General features: G+C 40.0%; 1 protein-coding gene across 2 annotated transcripts in view; it reads left to right on the forward strand.

Annotated features, from left to right (window-relative positions):
- Nucleotides 1-15967, forward strand: part of scml2 (Scm polycomb group protein like 2) — a 71802-nt gene that overhangs the window by 18507 nt on the left and 37328 nt on the right. For both annotated transcript variants that reach the window (XM_061886934.1, XM_061886935.1), the window contains exons 6-7: nucleotides 517-605; nucleotides 682-925. In XM_061886934.1, coding sequence (XP_061742918.1) covers nucleotides 517-605; nucleotides 682-925 — 333 coding nt within the window. The remainder of the gene's footprint in view (nucleotides 1-516; nucleotides 606-681; nucleotides 926-15967) is intronic.

The following is a 15967-nucleotide window of genomic DNA, read 5'->3' on the forward strand; positions in this document are numbered from 1 at the left end:
AGACAATCTGTGTGTTTATTAATCTACTATAACAAAGTAGTTGTACTATACATTTATTAACAAGTTATTGGTGAGTTAAGTGGAACATACCAACGTTAAGTCAGAGAAAATGCAGTATTTTATCATTTAATTGATGTTTCTGTGCGGCCTGGTAGCAATTGCATCACGGCGCAGTACTGGTCCCTAGACCGGTGGTTGGAGACCACTGCTATACAGTATTCTATGTCACACACACATGATTAATGACCTTACTCTTTATTCACAGGACAAAACAACTACAACAGCAGTCTAAACTGGGCTCTTTGGCGCTCTCACAAATGATCAGAAGTCACAAAAATGTTCTAATCTAACCACCATGTTGCTTCAATAATAAATATTTCAAAAGTACAATCCACTTCCAGTTAATTGTTGGAAAAGGTCCTCATGGACGCACACACAGATATGCAAAAGTGGGTGAAGTTTGCGAGTGGCAGGTTTGGTAAACGAGGTTCCACTGCAGAGTAAACTTGTGTTCAGGTTTCAGGATGAACGCTTCCTCCTGGCCGATGTTCCTCCTGCGGACGCTGAGTGGGGCAGAGATGGCACCAGCTTCTTCCTTTAAGAAGGTCTGGTCAGCACTGACAGTCTGAGTACTCTTTTCTTCCAACTCTAATGTGGGCATGACTTCATGTGTTTGTGCAGGAACCCGCTTGCCCCGTGGAGAATTACTTCCAAGCTGGAATGAAGCTGGAAGCTGTGGACAGGAAGAACCCCTACCTGATTTGTCCCGCCACAGTGGGCGAGGTCAAAGGCCCGGAGATCTTTGTCATGTTTGACGGCTGGCGAGGAGCCTTTGACTACTGGTGCCCCTTCGACTCCAGAGACATCTTCCCCGTGGGCTGGTGTGCCCTGACCAAGCACAGTCTGCAACCGCCCGGAAACTTCTGTGAGTGCACCTTTCTTTACTTACATGGAATATGAAGCCAAATGTGGGAGTGTTTCAGCTTCAAATAAGATGGGCAATATGAGCCCATCAACACGGGCAAATATCTTCAATATTTATTTAAGTTCCCTTTTTGTTTACAGAAATGAATCTGTTTGATGTCTTGGTTGATTAATTTCGGATACAAAGTTATTTACCGTATTTCCTTGAATTGCCGCCGGGTATATAGTATGCGCCTGCCTAGAATTATTGCCGGGTCAAACTCGTTTCGCAAAATAATTAGCGCATGCTTAGCATTACCGCCGGCTCAGGATTAACGCCGGATCAAACTCGTTTCGCAAAATATTATTTTTATTGGTGCATGTCTAGAATTTCCGCCGGATCAAACTCGTTTCGCAAAATAATTAGCATATGCCTAGAATTTCCACCGGGTCAAACTCGTCACGTCACGAGTGACACTTCACCTGTCATCATTTTCAAAATGGAGGAGGCTGATTTCAATCATTTGAAATCGCATAAAGGGAAGAAGATTAAGAGCTATTCAGTAGGATTTAAGGTCCAAGCTAATGAATATGCTAAAAAGAACAGTAAGCAGCTATGTTTTATTAATATACCGTAGCTGCGTGTGTCAAATATGAGTCATTAAATGACTCCCGCCTCCTGGTGGTAGAGGGCGCTAGTGATCCTTCTTGCGACTACTCGGCTGCAGAAGAAGTGACAACAAGCAGCAAGAGTGAGCAGCCATTGTTAATTTTTTCCTCTCGCTTGCACTTTTAACATGGAGGATTACATATTTAAAATAAAACAGTTTTCTAAACTGGACTTTCAATCGAAGCAGGAGGTAACAAAGGAAGATCTACATCGAGACAGAGAGACTTTTAAAACTGAAGAAAGATAAGGAAGACTTCTATGAACAAGTTATTGATGCTTTTGATCAGAAGGAACTGCGCATGGACTTCATTTATAAGTAAAGGTAGGACTATAGTAACGTTTTTTTATTAAATGCGCTTTTCATGGTGGTATCCTTACATCACACTCAATTTTATAAGTGCAGGCCTAAATTTACCGCATGCCTTTGGTAAGCGCCGGAGTGAGAAGAGGTTTTAAATTAATTAGCGCCCCGGCGGCAATTCAAGGAAATACGGTAGCTGCCAATTACAGTACAAGGAATCCATGTTTTGTGTGTGCTCCCTTGTGACGTCATACCTTGTAGCCACTGCCAGTGGAAAGTAAGCAAAGACGCTAAGTGTCATGGGAGTAGCTGCACAGTAGGGATGTGCCCATCCAGGGTATTTTTGTGAAAAAGTATCATAAACAACGATCCCGTCTGACTGACACTATTTTTAGTGCCCCGGCTGACGAGTGGCTAGCAGCTGTTTACACTGCACACCAAATCTAGTAGTTTTTGCCCTCAGACACAGATCTGATTTTTTTTTAGCCAGTCTAAACGCTCCAATGGCTTCAAATCTGATCTTTTTTGCAGCAGACTCAGACCATGTCAAGACGTAGTCCCAATTTATCTTTTCAAACGTGACTTTGTGCTCATCTTTGGGTGAGCTGCGTCACTCGTGTGCGCGGTAAAAGACGCAGCCCGCCAGCAGAAGTCAATATTTCACAACAAAGTCTTTTTTGGCAGGCACATTTTTAGTGCATCACTGCTCAGTAGTGCTGAAATAATAGTCTATATGTAATATATGAATATATATTTGGATTCCAAAGAAATAGCGATTGTTGAAGGAGCAGAATTGACGCTGTGGTGTGTTTGTTTACATGTTACCTAGATTGTTTACCTGCTTTACGTAAGTGAGTTGAAAAATAAAGCTGATGTCCGTCTTTCCTCTACTTGGTTGGCTTTGGTTGGTGTCAGTGTACTTGGAACAGGCATACAGCTACGACGTAATATACGTCACATATTTCCAGTTCTTTTATTACAGTATGTCCGAAAAGGAGTAGGAAGAAGCAGAGCTTATTCATATCATAGCAGTTTTATCCCATTTGTTTGTTGTCTATTTATAAATAAATCCACTAAACAGCCATACAAAGATAAGAGTCCTCCCACATGTATCACACAATATATATGTATATATATATATATATATATATATATATATATATATGTGTATATGTATATCCTTTTATTTTCATTTATTAACTTCAGAATCAAAATCAGAAGTACTTTATTAATACCCTAGTGGATATTCAGATTTTCAGCACAATCCCATTCAAGAGCAAACAAACATTGCGCCTTTGTTTTCACTTTACGGGAACTGTGCGTGCAAGTCTCGTTGGGGCCACATTAAGGCCACATTGGGGCCACATTGGAGCGTGTGCGTGTTTATATCAGAGTCTGTTAAAGAACACATTCAGATGGAAACAAATCTGATGTGGGCTAGTTTGTCCATCAGTGTGAAGGTAGTCTATTATTGTTTCCAAACAGTGTGGAGATGCTCCCCTGAGTTCATAATGACTTCCATTATGACAAGTACACTGCAGCCAGGAGCAGGCTTGCTAAGATAACTGCTAAGCTAGCTTGATTCAGATCCAGCTCCTATATGGGCAAACTTTGGGAAGACAGTGTGAAGAAGGCCGTTGTCTCTGCGGGTGGAGGCGAGGATGCTAGCTGACTCAGTAAATATTTGGACAAAAGATGAATGTGTGAGAATATTTGAAAGGAATGAGCAAGAAGAGTAGCAAAGTAGCATGAAGATAAACCTCTCGACCGGACCTTACAACTGTAATAAACTTCACTTTTAGATGGTCAATATTTATTTTGTTTGTCGAGATTTGATTTGATTAAACTGAATGAGTTTTTTTTTTAAGCAGAGACACAATATATTGGATTGGTGGTCTTTTTTTTATCCAGGTTCCATTTTTGCACAAAAGCTCAGTTGTAGTTTGGCAAAGATAGTTTTAAAAGTTATACAATTTAGAAGCAGAATGGATTTTTTTGAAGTTATTTTAGACGAGCTTCATGCGTCGGTGCCCTACTCCAGTGGTTCTCAACCTTTTTTCAGTGATGTACCCCCTTTGAACATGTTTTTAATTCAAGTACCCCCTAATGGGTGCAAAGCATTTCTGGTTGAAAAAAAGAGATAAAGAAGTAAAATACCGCACTATGTCATCAGTGTCTGATTTATGAAATTGTATAGTGAAGTGAAGTGAAGTGAATTATATTTATATAGCGCTTTTTCTCTAGTGACTCAAAGCGCTTTACATAGTGAAACCCAATATCTAAGTTACATTTAAACCAGTGTGGGTGGCACTGGGAGCAGGTGGGTAAAGTGTCTTGCCCAAGGACACAACAGCAGTGACTAGGTTGGCAGAAGCGGGAATCGAACCTGCAACCCTCAAGTTGCTGGCACGGCCACTCTACCAACGGAGCTAAACCGCCCCATATATAACAGTGCAAAATATTGTATTTGTAGTGGTCTTTCTTGAACTATTTATAAAAACAGGTATAAAAATAACTAAAAAACTTGTTGAAAAATAAACAAGTGATTCAATCATAAATAAAGATTTCTCCACATAGAAGTAATCATCAACTTAATGTGCCCTCTTTGGGGATTGTAATAGAGATCCATCTGGATTCATCAACTTCATTCTAAACATTTCTTCACAAAATGATAAATCTTTAACATCAATATTTATGGAACATGTCCACTAAAACATCTAGCTGTCAACACCGAATATTGCATTGTTGTATTTCTTTTTCACAGTTTATGAACTTACAGTCATATTTTGTTGAAGTATTATTCAATAAATATATTTATAAAAGATTTTTGAATTGCTGCTATTTTTAAAAAATCTCACGTACCCCTTGGCATACCTTCAAGTACCCCCAGGGGTACGCGTACCCCCATTTGAGAACCGCTGCCATACACAAACATTACCCTCTCAGACATTACCACCTCTCACCACTAGAGAGCAGTCCACTCCTTCAAATACTAATCACTAATAAGTGTCAGGTGTGGAAAAAGGACTACTTCTAGATAGACATGTTAGATGTTATCAACAGCGTTGTTTCCTCCCTAAGTTGTAGGTGGATAAGAATGTCAAGTCCAGCCAGATGTTTGGGTTAGTCCGGTCCTCGTGTTAGCTCGTCCTTGGCAGATAATCTGGCTGTGCAGACACAACTTGTCCTCCTGGAGATATCATATGTGAGTGCACAAATAGCCAACAAAAGGTTGTCATAGTTCATAGTGTAGAAGGTATAACATAGTCAGTGAAGGTTTCATATGTTTGGACTGTGTAGATCAGGGGTGTCCAAAGTGCGGCCCGCAGCTAATCGTTTACCGGCCCACCACACATTCTGCAAAAATTGCAAAATTGATAGTATTGCAAAAATATTAAAAAAACATTTTTTTTTTAAGTGGAATGAGGTGAATTTAATGACAAAACGTGGCAATGTTGACAAAAATCTGCCATGCAGGCAGTTTTTTTTTTCATTTTGTCTTTATTTTCTTTTTTTTCCATTGCTCAAAAAAAACAATTATTACTTAAAAATTATCACTTTAAAATGTTTTATGTGGAAAAAATATTGCATACGTTGTGTGGTTGCCATATAAAAACATCAAGTTTTGACATAAGAGCATAAAACAAACTTAAAATCGACAGATATATCGGAAGTTGATCTTGAAATTTAAGTGTAAAAAGTTAAAAAAATAAAAAATAATAAAAATGCATCACTTTATGAGTGGGGAACCTTTCGGATCTCAAATATATTTAGTAGGATTTTATTAAACTTTCCAATGTGATTCCTCAAAAATATTAAATAATTAGAACCAATGGTGTCCTGCATTATTGATTTCTGAGGGCTGTAATAGCTAAATAAAGGAACTCTCCTGAAGGAATCAATAAAGTACTATTTATCTATCTAAATACTGCATATTTCAGTTTTACTATAAAAAACAAAGTTGTCTTTGACAGAAAAGGCATAAAACCTTATTTGTTTTACTTTATATCAACCTCAAGTTGATATAGAGATTTACTGTAAGCATTAAAAAAATAAAAAAAAATAATAATTTGACTTATTTTTAACATTTTAGTGAGTGAGACCCTCTATGCTCCCCAGCCTTAAGGATAAAAAAAAACAAATCCATATATTTTGTTATGGTTTGAAAAGGAAAAATATCAAAATGGTCCCCGCATGCTTAAATTTTTTCGTGTGCGGCCCTCTGTGGAAAAAGTTTGGACACCCTGGTGAAGATGGACACCTTTGGGAATCCTTTTGCAGGAATTACTGCATCAATGCGGCGTGTAATATGGCTTTTATTTTTTTGGGGCTCTAGACGGATTTGTTTTTGTATTTTTGGTCCAATATGGCTCTTTCAACATTTTAGGTTGGCGACCCCTGCTGTAGTGTAATGCCCGCAGCTAAAAGCAACTGCGTGAGAAGGTATCCTCCAATATCACCATGTAGTCATCTTCTATATCGCACAGAGACAAACCTGCCATATATCCAGCACATACATATATCGCCCAGCCTTATTTGACACGATTTCCACATTCACCCATTCACACACACATTCTTAGCGGGAGCTGCCATGCAAGGCCCTAAGCACCACCCATCAGGAGCAAGGGTGAAGTGTCTTGCTCAAGGACACAACGGATGTGACGAGGTTGGCAGAAGGTGGGGATCGAACCAGCAACCCTCAGCTTACTGGCAAGGCCACTCTCCCAACCGCGCCACGCCGCCTTCAAAAATTTTATTCAATAAAGCTAGTTTTCTTTTCAGTAACTGATCAGAGCTGGATGGAGGAATGTAGTTAATCACAGAAGTGGCACTCAATGTTATTCAAAAAGTGTTGATTTTGAAGTCATTCCAAGTGCAAGGCAGAGTAGAAAAGTTGTTTAGTGCAGCCAAGACTTTTCTGTGTTGATGTGCTCCATATTTCCTTGACCTCCTGTGGAGACACAACATTACCTCCACTCTTGCTGTAATGATCATGTAGCAATGGTCTCCTCCTTCCTGAAACCCCGTTTCCATATGAGTTGGCAAATTGTGTTAGATGTAAATATAAACGGAATACAATGATTTGCAAATCATTTCCAACCCATATTCAGTTGAATATGCTACAAAGACAACATATTTGATGTTCAAACTCATAAACTTTATTTTTTTTTTGCAAATAATCATTAACTTAGAATTTCCCGGCTGCAACACGTGCCAAAGTAGTTGGGAAAGGGCATGTTCACCACTGTGTTACATCACCTTTTCTTTTAACAACACTCAATAAATGTTTGGGAACTGAGGAAACTAATTGTTGAAGCTTTGAAAGTGGAATTCTTTCCCATTCTTGTTTTATGTAGAGCTTCAGTCCTTCAACAGTCCGGGGTCTCCACTGTCGTATTTTACGCTTCATAATGTGCCACACATTTTCCATGGGAGGCAGTCCAGGAAAGTACCACTACTCTTTTACTATGAAGCCACGCTGTTGTAACACTTGGCTTGGTATTGTTTTGCTGAAATAAGTAAGAGCGTCCATGATAATGTTGCTTGGATGACAACGGAAGTCGCAGGCGATGACGTCACATGTTGATGGCGCCTCACATATTCACATTGATTTTAATGGGAGCCTCCAACAAAAAGAGCTATTCGGACCGAGAAAACGACAATTCCCCCATTAATTTGAGCGAGGATGAAAGATTCGTGTTTGAGGATATTGATAGCGACGGACTAGAAAAAAAAAGAAAAAACGCGATTCCATTGAGACGGATTCATATGTTTTTAGAGACATTTACTAGGATAATTCTGGGAAATCCCTTATCTTTCTATTATGTTGCTAGTGTTTTAGTGAGTTTAACAGTACCTGATAGTCGGAAGTGTACGTTGACGGGCAGTGTCTCAGGGAAGTCGACGGCAGCTGTATGGGCGGCACAAGCTCAGCTGATCTCCGGTAAGAAGCGACTTTTTAACAACAATTTTCTCACCGACATTCGGTTCGGATCCATGTCTGCTCTGATCCATAGTAAAGTTTCACCTCCGTGAATTTTAAACAAAGAATCACCGTGTGTTTGTGTGGCTAAAGGCTAAAGCTTCCCAACTCCGTCTTTCTACTTTGACTTCTCCAATATTAATTGAACAAATTGCAAAAGATTCAGCAACACAGATTTCCAAAATACTGTGTAATTACGCCGTTAAAGCAGACAACTTTTAGCTGGGTGTGTGCCCAGCGCTCATGTTCCTAACAGCCCGTGACGTCAAGCGTACACGTCATCATTACGCTACGTTTTCAAGAAAAAACTCCCGGGAAATTTAAAATTGCAATTTAGTAAAGTAAAAAGGCCGTATTAGCATGTGTTGCAAAGTTAATATTTCATCATTGATATATAAAAAATCAGACTGCGTGGTGGGTAGTAGTGGGTTTTCAGTAGGCCTTTAATGAAATAACGTCAATTTGGGACTGGAAGCCGCTACATTTTTCATAACTAAAGCAATACTTACGTACTTACTTACTTATTACTTACTTAATTGTCCCGTGTGGATAGCAAGGAAGCATATTACCCGAGGAGGTGGGGCTACAGGATATAGTAGCCAAATGGGAAGCGTTTCCTGAGTTATTTGCAGGCATATTATAAAATTTGACGTTACATTTTCAATAATAATGTTAGTAATTTATCTACAAAAAAAAACGTAAAAATAATGTGGTACATTACATGGAACATGTATGTGTCAAAGAGACCACCAAAAGAGGTTGGTAGAGACGGAGTGGCGCAGTGGAATAGTGGCCGTGCGCAACCCGAGGTCCCTGGTTCAATCCCCACCTAGTACCAACCTCGTCATGTCCGTTGTGTCCTGAGCAAGATGGGTGCTGGTTAGCGCCTTGCATGGCAGCTTCCTCCATCAGTGTGTGAATGGGGGAATGTGGAAGTAGTGTCAAAGCGCTTTGAGTACCTTGAAGGTAGGAAAGCGCTAAACAAGTACAACCCACTAACATATCCATCCATCCATTTTCTACCGCTTATTCCCTTTCGGGGTCGCGGGGGGCGCTGGCGCCTATCTCAGCTACAATCGGGCGGAATATGTTGCTCCAAAACCTGTATGTACCTTTCAGCATTAATGGTGCCTTCACAGATGTGTAAGTTACCCATGCTTTGGGCACTAATACACCCCCATACCATCACACATGCTGGCTTTTACACTTTGCACCTATAACAGTCCGGATGGTTATTTTCCTCTTTGTTCCGGAGGACACCACTTCCACAGTTTCCAAATATAATTTAAAATGTGGACTCGTCAGACCACAGAACACCTTTCCACTTTGCATCAGTCCATCTTAGATGAGCTCGGGCCCAGCCAAGCCGACGGCGTTCCTGGGTGTTGTTGATAAATGGCTTTCGCTTTGCATAGTAGAGTTTTAACTTGCACTTACAGATGTAGCTCACCGGCTGTAGTTACTGACAGTGGTTTTATGAAGTGTTCTTGAGCCCATGTAGTGATGTCCTTTACACACTGATGTGGGTTTTTGATGCAGTATCGCCTGAGGGATCAAAAGTCCGTAATATCATCGCTTACGTGCCGTGATTTCTCCATGTGTGGATGAACATTGATGAACAACTGCAGTGAATGTGATCACATCCTGCACGGGGCGGAATAGACTAAATCCATGCTCACAGTCTTCTCTGTCAGTCTGTCTGTCAGATGCATACATTCATACATCAGTCTGTCTGTCAGATCCATACATTCGCTGGGGTGTATCGCACATCTGCCACTTTTAATACAAGTAGAAAGACATCGATTTAGTTGTTGTCATGACATGATGGCTGCCTGGGCCTTCTGCACGGAATGTGTGTCAAAGAACGAAAACACAAGCCTCTCTCAACGTGGAACTTTCTCACTTCCTAAACAAGGTCAAGTGGACAGTAGCAGTACAGGTCATGTGAATTATACATCATGTTTCTTTATCTTTATAAAGTGACATTGTGGCTTTTATAGGTCCATGTCAATACAACTTGTTTGATTCTGGGCTCATTAAGACCATCCATTTTCTACCGCTTGTCCCTTTCGGGGTCTCGGGGGATGTGGGGTTGAGGGGGGGTGCTGGAGCCTATTTCAGCGGCACTCAGGCGGAAGGCAGCGTACACCCTGGACAAGTCACCACCTCATCATAGGGCCAACACAGACAGACGACATTCACACACTAGGGACCATTTAGTGTTGCCAATCAAACTATCCCCAGGTGCATGTCTTTGGAGGTGGGAGGGGCCTATCCCCAGGTGCATGTCTTTGGAGGTGGGAGGGGCCTATCCCCAGGTGCATGTCTTTGGAGGTGGGAGGGGCCTATCCCCAGGTGCATGTCTTTGGAGGTGGGAGGGGCCTATCTCCAGGTGCATGTATTTGGAGGTGGGAGGGGCCTATCTCCAGGTGCATGTCTTTGGAGGTGGGAGGGGCCTATCTCCAGGTGCATGTCTTTGGAGGTGGGAGGAAAGGGAACCCACGCAGTCACAGGGAGAACATGCAAACTCCACACAGAAAGATGCCGAGCCCAGGATTGAACTCATAACCTTCGTGTTGTGAGGCACACGCACTAACCCCTGTACCACTGTGCTGCCCGCTCATTAAGACCTTCAAATCCAAAGGAAAAACTCACCATTGATGCAATCAGAATGTGACAAAAATAAAGCTATGAACAAAATCATTTAATCAATCAATGTTTATTTGTATAGCCTTAAATCACAAGTGTCCCAAAGGGCTGCACAAACCACTACAACATCCTCGGAAGAACCCACATATGGGCAAGAAGAACTCACACCCAGTGGGACGTCAGTGACAATGATGACTATGAGAACCTTGGAGAGGACCACATATGTGGGCAACCCCCCCCTCCCCTCTAGGGGACTGAAAGCAATGGATGTCGAGCGGGTCTAACATGATAATACAAACACACTTATAGGTAAACACACCCCAAACTGTGGCCCCCACCCGAAACTCACTCTACTCAGGGCCGCCCCTCCCTATATGCCATTTCTGCACCGTGTGTAGGACCCCGCAATCCATAGAGCCATTTTGTGTGAAAAAGCGCATGCAAAATGTCAATTAATGAATGATTTTACCACAAATCTATTCCCATCCCATTCCTGCTCCGTCACTGATAAGAATATAGTACATTTCCATCAACATTGCAACTTTAGTGCTGCTCTTTTGAAACACAACATCCTGTTTGCTGCATCAGAAACATTTTCAAATTCACATTTTAAATATCTTACATTCGGGATGTTGCACCATTTTTTAAGTTTTAGAACAAAACATGCATCAAATTTAATTCAAGTGTGATGAAAAAAGTATCAAATTTGTTTCAAAAAAGTGAGTTTTTTTGTAATGGTGCCCTTGAAATAAAATTCTGCTCAGGGCCTCAAAATAGCCAGGTGTGGCCCTGACTAGCTATTGAGCTAAAAAGAAAAACAGAGCAAAGCTTGCACAAGTGTAGCAAAAGGGAAAAAGGTGAAATGTTCATAACCTGGAACCAACAAGAGCACACAAATTTGTCTCGAAATGTGTCACTTTTGTAACTTCACACGTACAAATGAGATGCTGCTCTTCTGTGGCCGTGGTTTTGCAGTTTCACCACCAGGGGGAAGTGTTCAATAATAATAGATTTTATTTGGGCTTCACGGTGGCAGAGGGGTTAGTGCGTCTGCCTCACAATACGAAGTTCCTGCAGTCCTGGGTTCAAATCCAGGCTCGGGATCTTTCTGTGTGGAGTTTGCATGTTCTCCCCGTGAATGCGTGGGTTCCCTCCGGGTACTCCGGCTTCCTCCCACTCCCAAAGACATGCACCTGGGGATAGGCCCCTCCCACCTCCAAAGACATGCACCTGGGGATAGGTTAATTGGCAACACTAAATGGTCCCTAGTGTGTGAATGTGAGTGTGAATGTTGTCTGTCTATCTGTGTTGGCCCTGCGATGAGGTGGCGACTTGTCCAGGGTGTACCCTGCCTTCCGCCCGATTGTAGCTGAGATAGGCGCCAGCGCCCCCCGCAACCCCGAAAGGGAATAAGCGGTAGAAAATGGATGGATGGATGGATGGATGGGAAAAAACAATTTACATTGAGCAAACAAGCTCAAAGTGCTACAGCTTATTAAAAAAAAAAAGATTATAAAATAAAAACTAGAACAGCTTAATAGCTAGAACTAGCATGCATAAATCTAAAAAAAAGTTGTTTTTTTTTAAACAAAAAGAAGGGCTTTTAAGCCTTTTTTAAAAGCATCCACAGTCTGCAGTGCCCTCAGGTGGTCAGGGAGAGCATTCCACAGACTGTTCAGCCAGAGGGGGGGGGCTACACCACTTCACGTGTACAGTAGTCAGGTCGATACTCAAATGTCTACACCGCCGATACCAGACCTGGATGCTCTCAGAGCCATTTCTAATCCAAACATCCGTACTTTTGCTAAAGTGGTCTCCAAACTTTTTCACCCAAAAAATATCACTGTACTTTGACTTTTAAGTACGCATATTGATATTTTTTTATTTAAAAACTACTAAAAACAGATATTGTGTCAGCTTGGTGTTATAAATGTATTAATATTATTTATTGGTCTCAGAACATTTCAGCCTTTTTTTTTCTGCCTTTTTCTTACATTTTTACTGTTGTTATTATCCCATATAAGAATAGAATAATAATATATTTATAAATTTAATCATAGACAGTGTCTACTATGGTTGTTGTAATGTTCGTAATTTATTCAAAAGTTGATATTATTTTGCTTTTTGATTCATTAAGTTACGAAACTTTGTTCACATTTTAAGACCTTTTTTTTATTTTTTGAAAGCTTCTAATATTTTAGATCAGGGGCGTCAATATTTTCCACCAAGGCTGATTAATGAAAAGAGAAATCCGTGTGGGCCATTTTGATGTTTTTAATTTAAAAAAAACCCTGCTAAAACAGTATTAAGTGTATTTAAAGAAAACACTGTGTTATAAATGACTAAATATATTGGTTTTAGTTAAAAAATATCAGATTTTTCTCATTACATTATGATATTTGGCACTTTTTTCTTAAACTTTTAATGTTGTTTTTCCCCCATACAAGAATAGAATAATATATTTATTAATTCTGCCTTTAAGAAAATATTAATATTTAGTTAGACAGTGTTTACTGTGGTTGTTGTCATGTCCCTAATTTATTCACAACTTGATATTATTTTGCTTTTTGATTCATTAAACAACTAAACTTTGTTCACATTTTATGTAGTTTTTATTATTATTTTGAAAGCTTCTAATATTTTAGATCAGTGGCGTCAACTTTTTCCACCAAGGTTCAAAAGTCAAGTACGTGTGGGCCATTTTGTTATGTTTTTATGAACAAAAACTGCTAAAACAATATTAAATGTATTTAAAGAAAACACTCTGTTATAGGTGACTAAATATATTGTTATTGGTTTAAAATGTCAGCTTTTTCTCATTATAATACGATTTTTGCCTCTTTTTTGTTACATTTTTACTGTTGTTTTTTCAGTTTGATAGGCTATTATTTGAAAATACACAACTGTTGACATTTTAGCAGACACTGTATATTTGCACAAAAGAGCATGGCCGGTACCAGGCTGAATTTCCTTGGTATCGTGTGGGAAATCAAATCAGAGTTATTGCACTTTTGTTGTCATTGACGTTGGTGAATGTAAGAGTTTATGCAATATAGAATATTTGAAGTGTGTGACCCGCTGATGCGTTTATTGGCAGAGGAGTGTTAGCATGTAATGTTAGCATGCAGACGTGTGCAATCATCACATTCACGTGCAGGCCGGTCTGACTGCTCTGAGTCTACTCAAGCCTCATTTTTATTCTTACAAACTGCTCGAGTAAGAAGTGTGTTTGACAAGAGTTGCAACAACAAACCTTTTTGTGTCGTCCTCTTTGCTTTTAAATTGGGTCAGACTGCAGAGGAGCACCTGCTAAATTATTCATGAGCAGGAACCGATTATTATTAGTATTACAACTTTACATAAATAATATTCATACAGTGATGCAATGGTTCAATTTTACACAATTTTATTCTGTTCACATTTTGAATTAAACTTAAGTTCAATCATTAAAGTAAATTATTTTGGAATTCAGCCTATCCTTTACAATCATTATGAGAGACAAGAAGACAAAAAATAGATATTTTTTTCATTCTAACGTATAAAAATTTGCTGTTTCTTGGTGGCTCACAATGCAGCTAATGTTAGTGTCAGGTTCAAACACCAAACTATCTATTAAACAAGACAAGAAGAAGGAATTGGGCAGAGACGGTGTTAAATTTGACTCAATGAGGAGAGAGGTATTGGGCTGCACACTTACCGTATTTCCTTGAATTGCCGCCGGGGCGCTAATTAATTTAAAACCTCTTCTCACTCCAGCGTTTACCAAAGGCATGCGGTAAATTCAGGCCTGCGCTAAAAAATTTGAGTGTGATGTAAGGATACCATCATGAAAAGCACATATAGTAAAAAAAACCTTATGGTCTTACCTTTACTTATAAATGAAGTCCATGCGCAGCTCTCCCGTCCAAAGGCAAAACCTAGTAACTCACTTCTAGCTGATTTTGAGAAAACAAAGGAAAACCAATCTATCTTGATGCTGTCTTACAAAGATCTACAAAGTCATCAAACGTATCGATGTTTTCTTGAGCTTTCATTTTCTTGCCGATTGAGCCATGGTTTGAATCTGCTCTCATGAACGTGTGCCCTTTCTCCAGATATTTTATCACAATCTCGGGTGGGCCCCATTATGCGTTTGCACATTGGGCAAGAGCCGTCCACAGCGTCCAGTTTTTATTTTGCCCTCCACAGTTATCTGCCCAAAAGAGTATGCAAGGGGAAGAATCAAGAACAATACATTTAATGAAGGTGCTTGCAACGTCCTGGGCATATCTTCCAAATATCCCCTCGTGCCATAATATCACATAATCAGGCTGACCGTCGGCCCCCATTCGTGCAAATGTCTCATTAAAGACAATAAGAAACTCTGATTGGTCCCTTGAGATACTAGGTTTTTCTGTTGTATCTACGCGGTTATGTGGTAGTTGCTAGGTCCTGCCATGCGCGTAACAGCTTACTTACAGAACAAATTACAATATCGCATACACTAATGTAAAGCATATCACCTAGGAACTCCAAAATTATTATCAGCTCAGTTTTGACCAAAATTGAGTTACTGGGTTTTGCCTTTGGACAGGAGGCAGCTCCTTCTGATCAAAAGCATCGATAACTTGTTCATAGAAGTCTTCCTTATCTTTCTTCAGTTTTAAAAGTCTCTCTGTCTCAATGGAGATCTTCCTTTATTACCTCCTGCTTCGATTGAAAGTCCAGTTTAGAAAACAGTTTTATTTTAGAAATGTAATCCTCCATGTTAAAAGTGCAAGCGAGAGGAAAAAATAAGACGATCGCTGCTCACTCTTGCTGCTTGTTGTCACTTCTTCTGCAGCCGAGTAGTCGCAAGAAGGATCAATAGCATCCTCTACCACCAGGAGGCGGGAGTCATTTAATGACTCATATTTGACACACGCAGCTACGGTATATTAATAAAACATAGCTGCTTACTGTTATTTTTAGCATATTCAATAGCTTGGACCTTAAATCCTATTGAATAGCTCTTAACAAATGATTGAAATCAGCCTCCTCCATTTTGAAAATGATGACATGTGAAGTGTCACTCGTGACGTGACGAGTTTGACCCGGCGGAAATTCTAGGCATATGCTAATTATTTTGCCAAACGAGTTTGACCCGGCGGAAATTGTAGACATGCGCTAATAAAAATAATATTTTGCGAAACGAGTTTGACCCGGCGTTAATCCTGAGCCGGCGATAATGCTAAGAATGCGCTAATTATTTTGCAAAACGAGTTTGACCCGGCAATAATTCTGGGCAGGCGCATACTATATACCCAGCGGCAATTCAAGGAAATACGGTAACTTAAGTTCAATCATTAAAGTCAATTATTTTGGAATTCAGCCTGTCCTTCACAATCATTATGAGAGACAAGAAGACACTTTTTTTTTTTCATTCTAACATATAAAAATCTGCTTTTTCTCGGTGGCTCACAACGCAGCTAATGTTAGTGTC

Source organism: Nerophis ophidion, linkage group LG25, assembly GCF_033978795.1.
Source record: "Nerophis ophidion isolate RoL-2023_Sa linkage group LG25, RoL_Noph_v1.0, whole genome shotgun sequence".
Taxonomy (NCBI): domain Eukaryota; kingdom Metazoa; phylum Chordata; class Actinopteri; order Syngnathiformes; family Syngnathidae; genus Nerophis; species Nerophis ophidion.